The sequence below is a fragment of the Urocitellus parryii genome, chromosome 7 (assembly GCF_045843805.1).
Source record: "Urocitellus parryii isolate mUroPar1 chromosome 7, mUroPar1.hap1, whole genome shotgun sequence".
Classification (NCBI taxonomy): domain Eukaryota; kingdom Metazoa; phylum Chordata; class Mammalia; order Rodentia; family Sciuridae; genus Urocitellus; species Urocitellus parryii.
Genome location: NC_135537.1, coordinates 166,911,492 through 166,924,798, shown reverse-complemented (window position 1 = coordinate 166,924,798; position 13,307 = coordinate 166,911,492). Strand labels below are relative to the sequence as shown.

Below are 13,307 nucleotides of genomic sequence, written 5' to 3'. Positions count from 1 at the left end.
GAAAAGAAAGAAAGAAAGTACTGGGGATATAGCTAGTAGTAAGCATCCTGGGTTCAGTCTTCAATACCAAATAAAATAAAAAGGGCTGGAAATGTAACTCAGGGGTAGGGCACTTGCCTAGCATGTGCAAAGCCCTGGGTTCAATCCCCTTTACCTCAAATAATAATAATAATTATTATTATTACTATTTTTGAAATGAGAATATACCAGCACATGGTACATTTATTACCTGTTAGCCTTTAGGGATGTGTTCCCAAGCTTGCCATTACAGTTTAGTATTAAAAAAAAAAAAAAAAAAAAAAAACTTTTGCTCAACATGGTGGTGCACACCTATAATCCCAGTCGCTCAGAAGGCTAAGGCAAGAGGATTGCGATTTCAAAGCCAGGCACTAAGCAACTCAGTGAGACCCTGTCTCTAAATAAAATACAAAAAAGGAGTGGGGATGTGGCTCAGCAATCAAATGCTCCTGAATTCAATTCCTGGTAACAAAACAAAACAAAACAAAAAAATAAAAAATAAAAAAAACTTTGAGTAAAAAAAATAGCCACCATTTTTATGTTGCTACAGTAGAAATGTACATGTCTTTACATGTTTGTAATCACCCCAGTGTCTATATTTCTGCTACTTTGGGCTTCGAATATACTTCCCCTTCCTCTTCCTAATCAGCCCACGCATCATTTTAATCCAGGTCCTAGCTCCTCAAGAGAAAGCCGCTTTCTCTGCCACATATTTCTTCCCTCTGCCTGACATCACTGCGCATGACACTGTGCCTTTCTGTACTGCATTGTGGTTTCCTTTTGTATCTGTCTCCCTCTATATAGTCATTCCATTCTCATCTAGGAACTTGGTAAATATTTGTTTTTAAGCATTTGATTTTTAGCTGGTTGAATATTGTTAATGCTTAGCTTTTAATCTGTATATTTCACAGACCACTTCCATCTCAGAATCTTTGCAGTCATCTATTATACCAATGGCTGATTGTACCAGAGAACCCTGACTGGGTTTCTTAAAGGTTTGTTCATGGTGGTACCCTGTTCTTTCCTTGCACAGATAAGCAAATACATTCAGAAAGGGTAGCATGCCTTATTGACAGCTAATGAGATAATGTTCACAAACCCAAACAAGTTATTTGGCATCTGCTCTTTGGTTTCTTAAGGTCTTTCCCTACTAGCACAGTAATATTGATGTCCTGAGTTTCTAAGATCCACAAATAGGTTTAATATATGGTCTGAGTATGTACCATAAATCCACATATATTATAATTTTTTAAAAAAATAATAACAGAAATCTAAAATGAGATATTGTACTCATGAAATAAATAGGATGTACAGCTCCATGGTAGAACATTTGCCGCACATGAAGGGGGCCCTGGGTTCAAGTCCCCACTCGAAGAAGAAGAAGAAAAAGAAGAAGAAAGAACAGTATAATTCATATAAGTTTAATACTTACTTATCTTCCATTTTCTAAGCAAACCTTTTAAAATGTGTTTTTCTTCATGAAGAGCAGAAGCATACAATTTGATCTGGTATCTATTTATGGCTCCTTCATTTATTAATTATATGACCTTGAACAAATCACTTATATCTGCGAGACTAATAGCTTCATCAGTGAAACGGGAATTGTCCTGGTACTTAATTTGTGTGATTACAGGAAGACTAAATGAGAATTGATCTGAAGAGACAGTATACAGCAAATAGGATTAAGTGGCAGTCTCCTCACCTTAAATGGTGAGGTTCTCAAACCCCTGACCCATCGACTTCCAGCATGCTGGTATCTAGGCTTGGTGGCCCTCAGGAAGGATACTGGAATACTCTTCTCCGGGAAAAATGTATACATACTGATCATTGAGAGAACCACGATAATCAGCCAAGTCTTCCTGACCTCCCTGGAGTGAGGCCCTCAAACACAGAGCTTCTAGTTATTAGCCTAACTGAACAGTTGCCCGATATCACCAGATGCTTGAGGAAAGCCTCCAGGAAACAAGTAGGGAAGCAGGAACTCAGAGGAAACAGACAAAGCAGGGAACAGAAGAAGACTTTAAAAAAAAATCTACAATATTCACAGAGACCTAAAATAAGATACTGTACCTGGGAAATAGGATAGGATGAATAGCTGGGGGTGTGTCTCAGCGGTAGAGCGCATGTCTGGTATGCAGGATGGCCTGGCTTAGATCCCCAACGCTGCAAAACAATAATAATAATAAAGAGAAGAAGGAAATATAATAGGGTATAGTTAAAAAGGAAAGCTTTCAGGAAACAAGAAAGAATTTTAAAGATTAGAAGATAATGTTAACCCCCAAAATATTAGAGAAATGAAAACCAGAGGTAAAAAACAAACAAAAAGAAAAAAAATTAGAAGATTTGTCTTAGAGGGTCAGTATCCAACTCGTGGAGGTTCCCAATGGAGAGTGGGAAGGGTGAGTCACAGAGAAAATAAACCATCCAAGATATTTCCTCGAATCGAATGATTAGAATTTCCACTTGAGAAAGGGCTCATCTAGTGCCAGCAAAATGAGTAAAGAAAGACCCATTTCAAGGTATATGATTTTCAAGTAGAAACAGAAAAAGAAAAGAAAAGGGCAGAATAAAGAACTTCCAGAAATGCAATGTCTACGCTTTTACCTTTTATGCAACTTTCCTCTGGAATTTTCTGGGTATCTGCACCTCAGATAAAGGGAAATAAATGAAGAGAAGGAAGTCTAGGACACAGGAGATCTCACAGAGGAAGGAGGAAAGTTTTAGAACTACATATGTACAGCACATGTACAGAGTGAGCATTTCAGATTGAACCATGAAGACAATGGACGCCAGGAGGGAAAAGAAACCCAAATTTCAAATTACCCGATGTTTTTAAGCAGTGGGACGAGTGTGCACAAGTAACTGGAAAAGCCCCGTCTCCCATAGTAAGGCATCAAGAAATGGTATTTCACAAAAATCTAAAAATAGTACCTTGCTATCAAAAGAGAAAAGAGCAAATGCAAGAAAAAGGCTAGGGGAGCTGGAAATGATTGACTTGGAGAGGGAAGTCAGTGTGGCACAAGCCTGGCATGGTTTTTAAAATTTTTTCACGTAATCTTGGTAAAATAAAAATGAGATTTAAAAATGTTAAATGAGACAGTTATGTAGAACTCTTAGTCTCTGCGTTTCACAGTTAAGTGTTGCTCACATGTAAACTGTCATACCCTGCTTCTTCTAGAAAACCTAATAGAGCCTTGTTAAACTGCAGATACCGACTTTCTATTCATTCATTTTCTCCCCCAGTTCCCACCATATAGTGCCATCTTGTCTCTGAGGAAGGAATTTCAGACACCCACTTCAGTGTCTTTCTGTTCAGTTTGCATGTCTCTCTGATTTAACGATCCATTGTTTTACTGTTGTGAATGAGAAGATGTTTAGATGCTGTTTTTGAATCATGTTGTAGACATCTTTTTTTCAGATTTTCATGAGGGAACTCCTGATCTTTTCTTTTCCAGCCAAAGCACTCACACTTGCACAACTAAATAAATAGATTTTGCACATTTTGTTCAGTCTTTAGTACTCTAGTTTCCTAAATAGTCTTAACCTGTGCATTCCAACACATTTTCTTCCTGTGTTCAGGGCCGAAAGCTTCTTATCATTGGGACCACTAGCCGCAAAGATGTCCTTCTGGAAATGGAAATGCTTAATGCCTTCAGCACCACCATCCACGTGCCCAACATTGCTACTGGAGAGCAGCTACTGGAAGCTTTGGAGGTGAAAATGAGTCAATGGGTTACACTCTGTTTATAAGAAAGGAGTTGAGGCTGGTGATCATGCTGAGGGGTACACAGCTAGAATACCTGGTGTCTGGTTTCTAACTTAACCCAGAACATGGAACCCTGAGATAGTACCTTCAGTTGTTCTCAGGAATTAGAGGAAGAAGAGGAATACAAGTATCAGGGCATTAATTCCCCATTCCTCAGGGTAGGCAGAGCACTCACTGCAGGAATGAGTTACTCTGCGCCCCACAGGCATAGAATGCATACAGAGTCCATGACCAGGGACTTGGATGGGTGAAGCTGTAAGGTGGGGACTAAGATAATCATTGCATATAAAACCTGGTTATTTAGAGTGGCCATCAGCACATTTCCTTGCATTTAGTAGATTGGAACAGTAATTAAAGCCTTCAAAACTTCAAAAAAGCTACAGAAATAAAAAGAAGTTTCCTAATGAGTTTATAATGTGGAAATGTTCTGAATTTTTTGAGGATGATAAAGTCTTTAGTTTTTTTAAAAAAATACATGCTGCAGTAAACCTTTGGTTAATATTAATGTGCATAGATGACTTGACGAGATCTGTTGGAAAAGGTGATTTAGCAAGTTGCCGAGCAGTGGTGGAGGCCATAAGCTCTCACAGCCTTCCCCACCCATGGTGCGTGCGTGCTCCCAACAAAATCATCCTTGCGACAAATGTTTCCAGGTTGCCTGTTTGAGCAGTTTTTGTGGCAGGGCTGGGCAAGAGAATTAAATCTAGTCTGCTTTGACAACATACAGATTATTCCCAGAAAGGAATGCTAAAAATTTTAACTTGTATTTATTATGGATTGGAGCTATTTTTTCCCAGCAAACATATCTCTGAGTAACAATGGAGATCCAAAGACAAACAGGGTTTAAGATACCAGCTTTTGCTTTTGTGCTTGAACCTAATGGGTTCAGGAAGGTCAGACTGGTTTTAAAATAGGAGGGAATCCTATCAGCTTAACTCAGTCAGATGTTTCCTACCACTGTTCTTTTCAGGATGAATGTGAGAATTAATTAATGTTGTTGATGTTAGAGGGACTTCATTGTTGTTTATTGTTTTGTAGCTTTTGGGCAATTTTAAAGATAAGGAACGCACCACAATTGCACAACAAGTCAAAGGGAAGAAAGTCTGGATAGGAATCAAGAAGCTACTGATGTTGATCGAGATGTCCTTGCAGGTAAGGAGCTTCCTCCACATGATCCAGAGAAACAAGTTCACCATACACCTAGAGTTTTTTATTTGTTTGTTGTTTCTGAGATTGTGATTGAACCCGGGGCAGCTTTACCTCTGAGCCACTTATTATTTTTTATTTTTAAAATAAATACCTAGCCCTTTTTATTTATTATTTTGAGACAGGGTCTCTTAAGTTGCTTAGGGCCCCATTAGGTTGTCAAGGCTGACTTCAAACTTGTGATCCTCCTGCCTCAACTTCCCAAGTCACTGGGATTACAGGCGTGCCTTACCATGCACCAGATCCAAGAGGTTTTAATATTTCCTTCACTAAGGTTTTAATTCATTTGTTATAATTCTCTTATATTATTTCTGAACTCAAGCTGTTAATTTAAGGAATCACTAGATCTTGGAACTAGAAAGGACTTCAAATAGTGATTTTTAGGCAGGGGATATAGCTCAGTGATAGAGTATTTTCATGGCATGCATGAAGCCCTGTGTTCAAGCCCCAGCACCACCAAAAAAATAGCAATTGCTCTGCTGCCCTCTTGTTTTAAGAAAGCTGTGTATCACTCAGGTTGTCAGCAAATTAGTCAAAATCGCATAGCCAATTAGTGATGGAGGAAGAATGTGTTATCATCAGAAATCAGTAAGTTACTGCATGTATATGAGAGGAGGCCTGGGAGACTTCTGTAAAGAACAGGTGGGTTGCATTGCATAGAGTGGACTTGGGCTGTGTATAATTTTCCCTGACTGGACTCCTAGAAATTTCATGCAAACTACTATAGGGTTAAAGCATCTAGGGTCTCACGGAAAACTGAGCCCCATTCTGCTTCCTGGGCAGAAACAGATGAAACTTCTTTGGAACCTTCTCACAACTATTGGCAACTTACCTTTACTCTTTCTGGAACTCCATGCTTCATGCCCATCCTGTCTCCTGGCCCTCATCTGACATACTAGATCAGTTTCTCCCTACCAAGCTAAGTGAGTTCAGATGCACTATCTAAAGCCCTGGAACAGAGCTAAACACAGAGTAGGGTGCTCAGTGAACTTTTAATGAATGCATGATTCCATCTCCGGTCCTGGGTGGAATGCTATAGGCATGGCGCATTGCTGAGGGGTCTTACCCATCCACCAGTGTGAGAGTGGGTGGCAGAGCGGAGTTCAGCTTCTCAGTTACATCCAGAGGGGGCCGTTGGAGCAATAACAAATCGGAAACATGAAGTGAGTACTTTTTAATCCTTTGTGATAAGCTTAGTTTAAAATAATATTTTTGTGGTTTTTAGAAACCTAAAGTTCAGCCTACTGAAACTTTAATTTATTTTCCATTATGAGCAATAAATTAGAGTCACAGACCAAGCACTTTGCTGAAGCTTATTTCTGGTAAAGGTTCCCATACAGGTGTACTGGCACTTTCCTTGAAAAAAGACAGACCTGTTGGAAAGCCAGCTCTGCTCTTCTTCTTCCTCCTCTTCTTCTTCTAGTTTCAACTCAATTTTTTTTTCAATAATTGCACAGAAGAAACTCTGTGGGTTTTTCACCCCAGCCCCCTTCTCTTCCTCTTCCTTTGATGCCTGAGGTCAGTGATCAAGTTAATGCTTCTTATGTATGTGGGGTAGAAAGTGAGAGTGGGGCGCTCAGGCCTAATCTTCAGCGACTGACACTTCATAGGCCTCCAAGTTTGAGCCCCTTCATGTCAAATGGATTCTGTGCAGCTGAGTGACTTCTCTTTAGATCTGCCTAGAGAGACTGAGCCCCAGTGAAGAGGCATGTAGTTTAGCAGAATGTAAGTCATGTTCCCTCTCTGTTCCCCGAGCATGATTCTGTTAAAACTTGCACAGTGCTGAGGATCTGCTCTGACTGGATGTCACCTGAGGGAATAAAGTCATTTATCTAGATTACTTTTTTCCTCCCTTTCTCTTGACTTTTAATTCCATAGCTACAGGCAAGTCAGTAAGTCGTTGCTCACACATATTAAATATATTTAATGGGCAAAGACCTGCAAGTACTGACTACAACTGAGCTCCAGCTAGTTCCATTTTTTTTAAGAACTTGACAATTGATTCATATGTAATTCTATTCCCAAAGAGGAAAAATGTTTCTTTTGTTAGCTATTCACACTTTTTCTTAGTCCTTTGTAGTCTGACCTCTTAACTTTGATACATTTGAAACTTCTGTTCAATGTTTTTCTGGGATAGAAGAGAATTTTTTTTAAGTGTTTGGAGGGGGGAATCCAATTGCACACTTGCCCACAGCTGCACTGAGCATTTGAAAACCGTTCCTGGAGGGTAGGGAGTTCCCTTCTGGGAATAGACTTCTGTCCTAGAACATGTTTTAAAAGTGAGGTGTGTTTCTTACAATAAAAAATCCATCTTAAAGAATTAAAGGATGTTTTTAATGATCGTTATCTAGATAACTTCACATCTCTGATAGACCAATAAGAATAAAATATATTTTAACAAATTACTATACATATGAATATAAAATGAAAACCAGGAGAGATAATTAATAGCAACAACCTGAACCAACACCTGAATCAGAACCCTGCCATCTTTCCTTAGACCCATGACATATTCCAGGTCCCTGAGAGACAGTTTACCCAGAGAGCGCATCAGAGTCAGCGGTATTCTTGTTTTAGTTGTAGTGCAACTGTTCCATTAATTGCAAAGAAGAAACTGTGCAAGGGCACTGAGGCTAAGAAAAGCTCAATGGTTGATTGACATAGAGTTAATAAGCCATATTTGGGTTATCTAATGAGACTTTTATGCCTTAGAGAAGTCCTGGGAATTGGATGTCATTTGAACTGCCTGGACTGACCACCGTCTGGTTCACAATGATGCCTCACAGGTGTGCTGTGCCTCCACATGCTGCACCAGCTAAGAGAGCACTTGGCTGAGGTGACCATGAATGACCCTGGATCAGGTCATTTGAACCCAGCACTCAGCCATTCTCCATGTTGGGAAATCCCACTCTCCTAAATGATATAATCTGCTTTATTGTGCATCAGAACAGTGGTCAAGGAGCAGTTGACACATTCCTGTGAGTCAGCAGAGTGCTACTGGAAGTATGAAACCAAGTATTTCCTTGGCATGAAGTAAGTGCATAGTTGTTAGAAGGCACCATTAACTTGTCTTCTTTATTTCTTCTGATGTATTTAGATGGATCCTGAATACCGCGTGAGAAAATTCTTGGCCCTCTTGAGAGAAGAAGGAGCGTAAGTACACACAGCACTTAAGACTACAGACTAAACTTCACCCTGTCAAATCCCAGTAACTACTTAAGAGTTGCATACAGTACATATGAATTTGACAGTTTCTTTCCAACATAACTTTGTTTTCATTTATTAGAATTCTTCACTGTGTTGTAGGTATGAGAGACCAAGCAAGGAGGTTGGTTGTTCTGTTGGTTTGCTCTCCCTGTCCTGCTTCGCAAAACTACCTTGTCACAATGCAGGGAAAAACTTGATGGTACATATTTATTGGAACCTGTTTTTAAATGCATGGAGTTGTGACCATTTTCTTTTGTCAGTTGTCCTTCTATAGCAAATGCATAGTGGAAAATGTAGCAAAAACATTAAGAAGCTGCTAGTGATTCCATTATGAATGGCTTTTTGCAGGTGCTCATCTGTTTTTATGTGTATGTGTTTGGTGCTTCTTTTGCAGTAGCCCTCTTGACTTTGATTGAAAATGAACTCTTTGCAACACACGGTGACCAAGGGACATGACCAAGGTGAAGATGGCCTGGGATCTTCACTCATCTTGCTGGAGATACTGGACTAAGTGAAACATTCTCTACCTTCAACCTGCACTCACTGCATGATTAGTGCAAAAACACTCCCCTCTTCATGCTTATTGAGATATTCTGGTGTTTTTGTGGAAAGTGTAAATCTGCTTAAGATGCTGTGCTTACCTTCCCCCGAGCTGAGGTGGTTCCTTCTTACTCAGAGTCTGTGTGGGAGCCGTACTGTATTTGTGCACACTACACATTTGAAGCTCCGTACCACCTGAAAACTATTAGTAAAGGTAACAAATGTTGCAGGACAACACTTGACCTTGTTAGAAGGTCGACTTTCTGCATGCAAAACAAGAGCAGTGAGCAGAGGCGTGGGTTCTCTGGGACTCTATACAACTCCCCTACGCTTACACTAACGGTAATTGGTATTTGGTTAAAGGTATTCCCGTGGAACTGGTTATTATTGCCTGAAGAAACAGGGCTTTGAATATCTAAGATGCTGTTCTTAATCATTTTCAGGGATATTTTCAAGTTGCAATCAGGAGATCTTTCTTATTAGAAAGTCCAATTGTCACTGTGGTGGCTGTGACATCCCCTTGATATAATTAATTTGCTCTGTGGTAAGATATATGCTAATTATTACCACTCAGAAGATGTTGTTAAAAACTTATGAAAGATATGTATGGAAAAATGTACACCCCTAAACAGAAAGGAATTATTAAAATAAAGTAATTTACAAACCTCTCAGCACTAATTAGTGTCCAACTCTAAGTGGGTCAATTCCTTAGGATAATATAAAAGGCTTATTAGTATCACCACTTTTCTCTTTTCCTTAGCCTAATGACTTACTTAGAATTTGTCCTTCCTTTATTTTAAATTATCTTTACTATCTAGCATGCAAATAAAACACTATTATCCAGAGAAATAAGCCACGTCCTCACCCTCTCCCTTTAGCCCTTGAACACCCGTCTGATCCTTTCCCTCATCCTCTACACGCTTCTTCCAAAGGGAAGGAGAACTCGTTGAGTCCTTTTGAGGGTGACTTGTCTTATCACTGAGTTGGAAGGAATTTAATTAGGTTATCACATGTGGTGATGAGACATATGGAGCACGACTCTCCCACTGCTGCTTAAAACAAGAGGACAGGTGGTCAGAAGCCACCACTTCTGACCAGTTTGTTGCCACTGTGGCAAGTAGAAGGCCAATCATCTCCAAATCTTGTTCTCTGTATACTTTTGTTTTGAGTCTTCATCCCTGGCTCATTTTGTGGCTTTTATGACAGTGGATTTATTGTGGAATTTTGTGATCCCTGGTGGCCCATTTCCTGAATCCCCAACCTATTTGCCATCTTGCCTCTTCCCTCCTCCCGAGAAGCAGCACACATTGTATTAACTTATGTCTCTTGTTAAATGAGGATAATGTCTTTGTGTTCTGTCCAAAACTATATTGAAAAAGATAAATATTATATTGTTTAATGCAAATGAAGGAATGCAATAAAGAGTAAATATACTTGAAAATGTTTGTAGACAGTATTTCATATAAAACAATATCCGACAGACGCTTATGAAGAGGAAGAAGGTCCAAAAAGAAACCTCTCTGTTTTATTACAGCTAGCCAAAGGAGGTGGAGGATTTTTGTTTTAAAAATCTCTTATTTAGTACAGTTATTTGAAAAGAAAAAGAGATCACTAGCATACCAAAATGCTGATAAACAGCAAGAACCTATATACTTGTGCTTTATGCTTATTTTATCTTGGAAAACAAAGCCGTAAACAAATTTTAGCAAGGAAACCAGAGCAGAGAAGGCTGTTTCTGTTAGAATCGCTCCTTCCTGTGAGATGTGCACCCCAGCACCCGCAGTGAGATTTCTTCCGTGGATCATTTTGGTGTCCTTCATGGTTTTTACATTTTTTTTCTGAGCTATTATGTTCCAGGCTGATCCCTGATGCTTGACACTGGCCCAGATTAGGGCAAGGGGTAGCTCAGAAAATCATCAGGAACTTCAGCAGCAGGGTTAGCTCCCCAGGACCTCAGAGGGGAGGAACCTGAGGCCGGCTGGTCCCCATCTTGCCTTCAGAAGGTGGGTTCTGGAAGTGCGTGGGTATGTGGCGTGGCTGGTGAACACAGGCAGAATCCACCCAGCCACTGCCTTGGAGGCCATTGCCTGTGGGTGGCTTAAGCAGCCACTGGGCTGCCAAAAGATGTCACTAAAAGGGGGAAAGGGGTTATTTTATTCTTATTAGATTTTGACATCTTCACGGTGATACTTTTTTTAAAAAATTTAATAAGAAAACTAATTGTAATTAATATCCAATATAAGTTTTGCTTTAAAGCTGTCTTTCTATAGCTTAAAAATTATTCAATAGCCAGCCCTCTAAGTTTTGGCCCTGTATCACAAAATCGTGGAATAAATTCAAATGTATATAGTAATCAGATCCTGGTCAGAAGCCTTGCCGAAGCACTGAGTCCATTCTGATCACCCGTCCAGCCTGAACAGGGCAGCGGCAGAGGCAGGCTTTCGTTTTCCTTGCCTGGCAACTTGGTCTGCAGCCTCTTCAAAGAAGTGACTAGGCTAGGTGTGTTTGAGAGTTCAAAAAAGCATGTAAATTTCAGAAGTTATTGCAAAACGATCTAAAGTTTCTCATCAGCTGGCAGACTGTGCCGAGACTGGATCCCAGGGATGAGCCCACAGAGGGCGTGTGCCACACGGACACCATGGTGTTGAGATGCAGAGATAGCACCTGTGATTGTCTCGAATCCCAAGTAGGCGAGGATGGAATTTGCAAGGAGGACTCAGGTTTGAGATTTTCCCAGCACACAGTCTCCACATGACTGACTCTGCCTCACCCTTTTGTGAGAGTGATTAGTGGTCTTAGAAAGTTCTCCATTTAGCTAGAAGCGAGGACAGCAGAGCAGCCATACTTAGCTGAACTGACCTTCCTTGTGTGTAAAGCAGCTGCCACATCAGCACAAGTCCACGTACCCAGGGCCATATGGAGACTGAAGGAGATACATCTAGAATAATCCCACAATCAGGGTTCCCCTTGCTTTTCTCAGCTTTTTCTACTTCCTTACCTTCTCTCCTTTTGCCTATATTTCTACCTCCTCCTTAAACTCATGCACTCTTCCCTTCTTTCTTCATATGCTTGAGGGCTGGGGATATAGCTCAGCGGTAGAGCACTTGTCTAGTACACATGAGGCACTGGGTTCGATCTGCAGTACCACATAAAAATAGGTAAATGAAGATATTATGTCCACCTACAACTAAGTGCACGTGTGTGTGTGTGTGTGTGTGTGTGTGTGTGTGTGTATGAAGTTCATGAACTTTGGGTGGCCATTCCTAAAGTTAAGAGATTTGGCCTGGCACAGTGATACACACCGGTAATCCTAGTGACTCAGTAAGCTGAGGCAGGAGGATCTCAAGTTTTAGGCCAGCCTTAGCAACTTAGTGAGACCCTGTCTCAAAAATATTTAAAAATGAGCTGGGGACGTGGTTCAGTGGTAGAGTGCACATTGAACTTGATCCTCAGGCTTCCAAAATAATAACAACAATAAATAGCAATAATTGGTGTGGAGGGGGCACAGACAACCCATTTCCACTGCCCAAAGTAGACAGTGGTTTCCTGGTTTTATGTTTTTATGAAGTGAGGTAACATTTGTTCCTAATAGAGGCAGATGAAGAGAGAGAAAAAACAATTCAGCTATTCTCAAACAATGTGCCTAACAAACTGAAGGTGGCATTTTATGGGCAGGTCTGAAACTAAAGGACTGTGTATTGTTGTAAAACTGAGTGAAAGCATTCTGCCATCGAAAACTCAGAACTTGGGAGCTTCAGGTGAGTCCTTTGGAAGCCCCAGTCCAAGGAGAGAAAACCATTTCCCTGGAACATACCCACCTGTTCGTCCTTCTGCCCAAACTAGCCTACAACTTCAAGTGACACTTGTTCCCGACCACCCAGAGCCCAGGACACACCATTTCTTCTTGCTGGCCAACCTACTATTTCTACAACTTGGCTTCTGCAGGAGAACTAGCAGGACGGGGCCATCTCCAGTCAAGTTACATTTTCAATTGCGCAAACTCCAACAAATGGAGTTGAAAATATGGTGAGGAAAGAATTAAGGCAGTATCCAGCCCCCTGATCTGCTGGCCTTGGGCCACTTCTTTTAGGAGTATCTGGGACATTAATGTGTACATCAAAAATGCTTGAATCTGGGCTGGGGTTGTGGCTCAGTGGTACATTGCTCGCCTAGCACATAAAATTATATATATGTATATATATATGTGAACAAAACAAAGTATTATCTATAACCAAAAAATTTTTAAAAAATATTTGAATCAGTGAAATTAATTTCAGCCCAAATTCCTTGATAGAAGTTGACTTACAGCAAAATAAGCCCTTAAGAAAGTCCTGAAGTAGATCAGACCTACTATCCATGACATTGCAGAAGATCTTGCTTAGAGAATAGAAGAAAAGATCTTAATTTGGTCACTTAATTAGCTTAGGCTACCACATTCAGAATGTCATATTCTTGACCTGAGCATGAATCTGGAAACTCCACACATGGTACAATGTATCCATTTTAAGTTTGTTTACCTTCTCTTTAATGGCTTAACAGAAAAAAACTGCATGATGAAATATATTTTCTC

At 40.2% G+C, this 13,307-nt stretch overlaps 1 protein-coding gene across 1 annotated transcript in view; it reads left to right on the top strand.

Moving 5' to 3' along the window:
• Positions 1–8,745, top strand: part of Nsf (N-ethylmaleimide sensitive factor, vesicle fusing ATPase) — a 155,368-nt gene extending 146,623 nt beyond the window's left edge. Inside the window, exons 18-21 of the mRNA XM_026408235.2 lie at positions 3,598–3,732; positions 4,823–4,936; positions 8,088–8,143; positions 8,592–8,745. Coding sequence (XP_026264020.1) covers positions 3,598–3,732; positions 4,823–4,936; positions 8,088–8,143; positions 8,592–8,613 — 327 coding nt within the window. The 3' untranslated portion in view covers positions 8,614–8,745. The remainder of the gene's footprint in view (positions 1–3,597; positions 3,733–4,822; positions 4,937–8,087; positions 8,144–8,591) is intronic.
• The last annotated feature ends 4,562 nt before the right edge of the window (positions 8,746–13,307 follow it).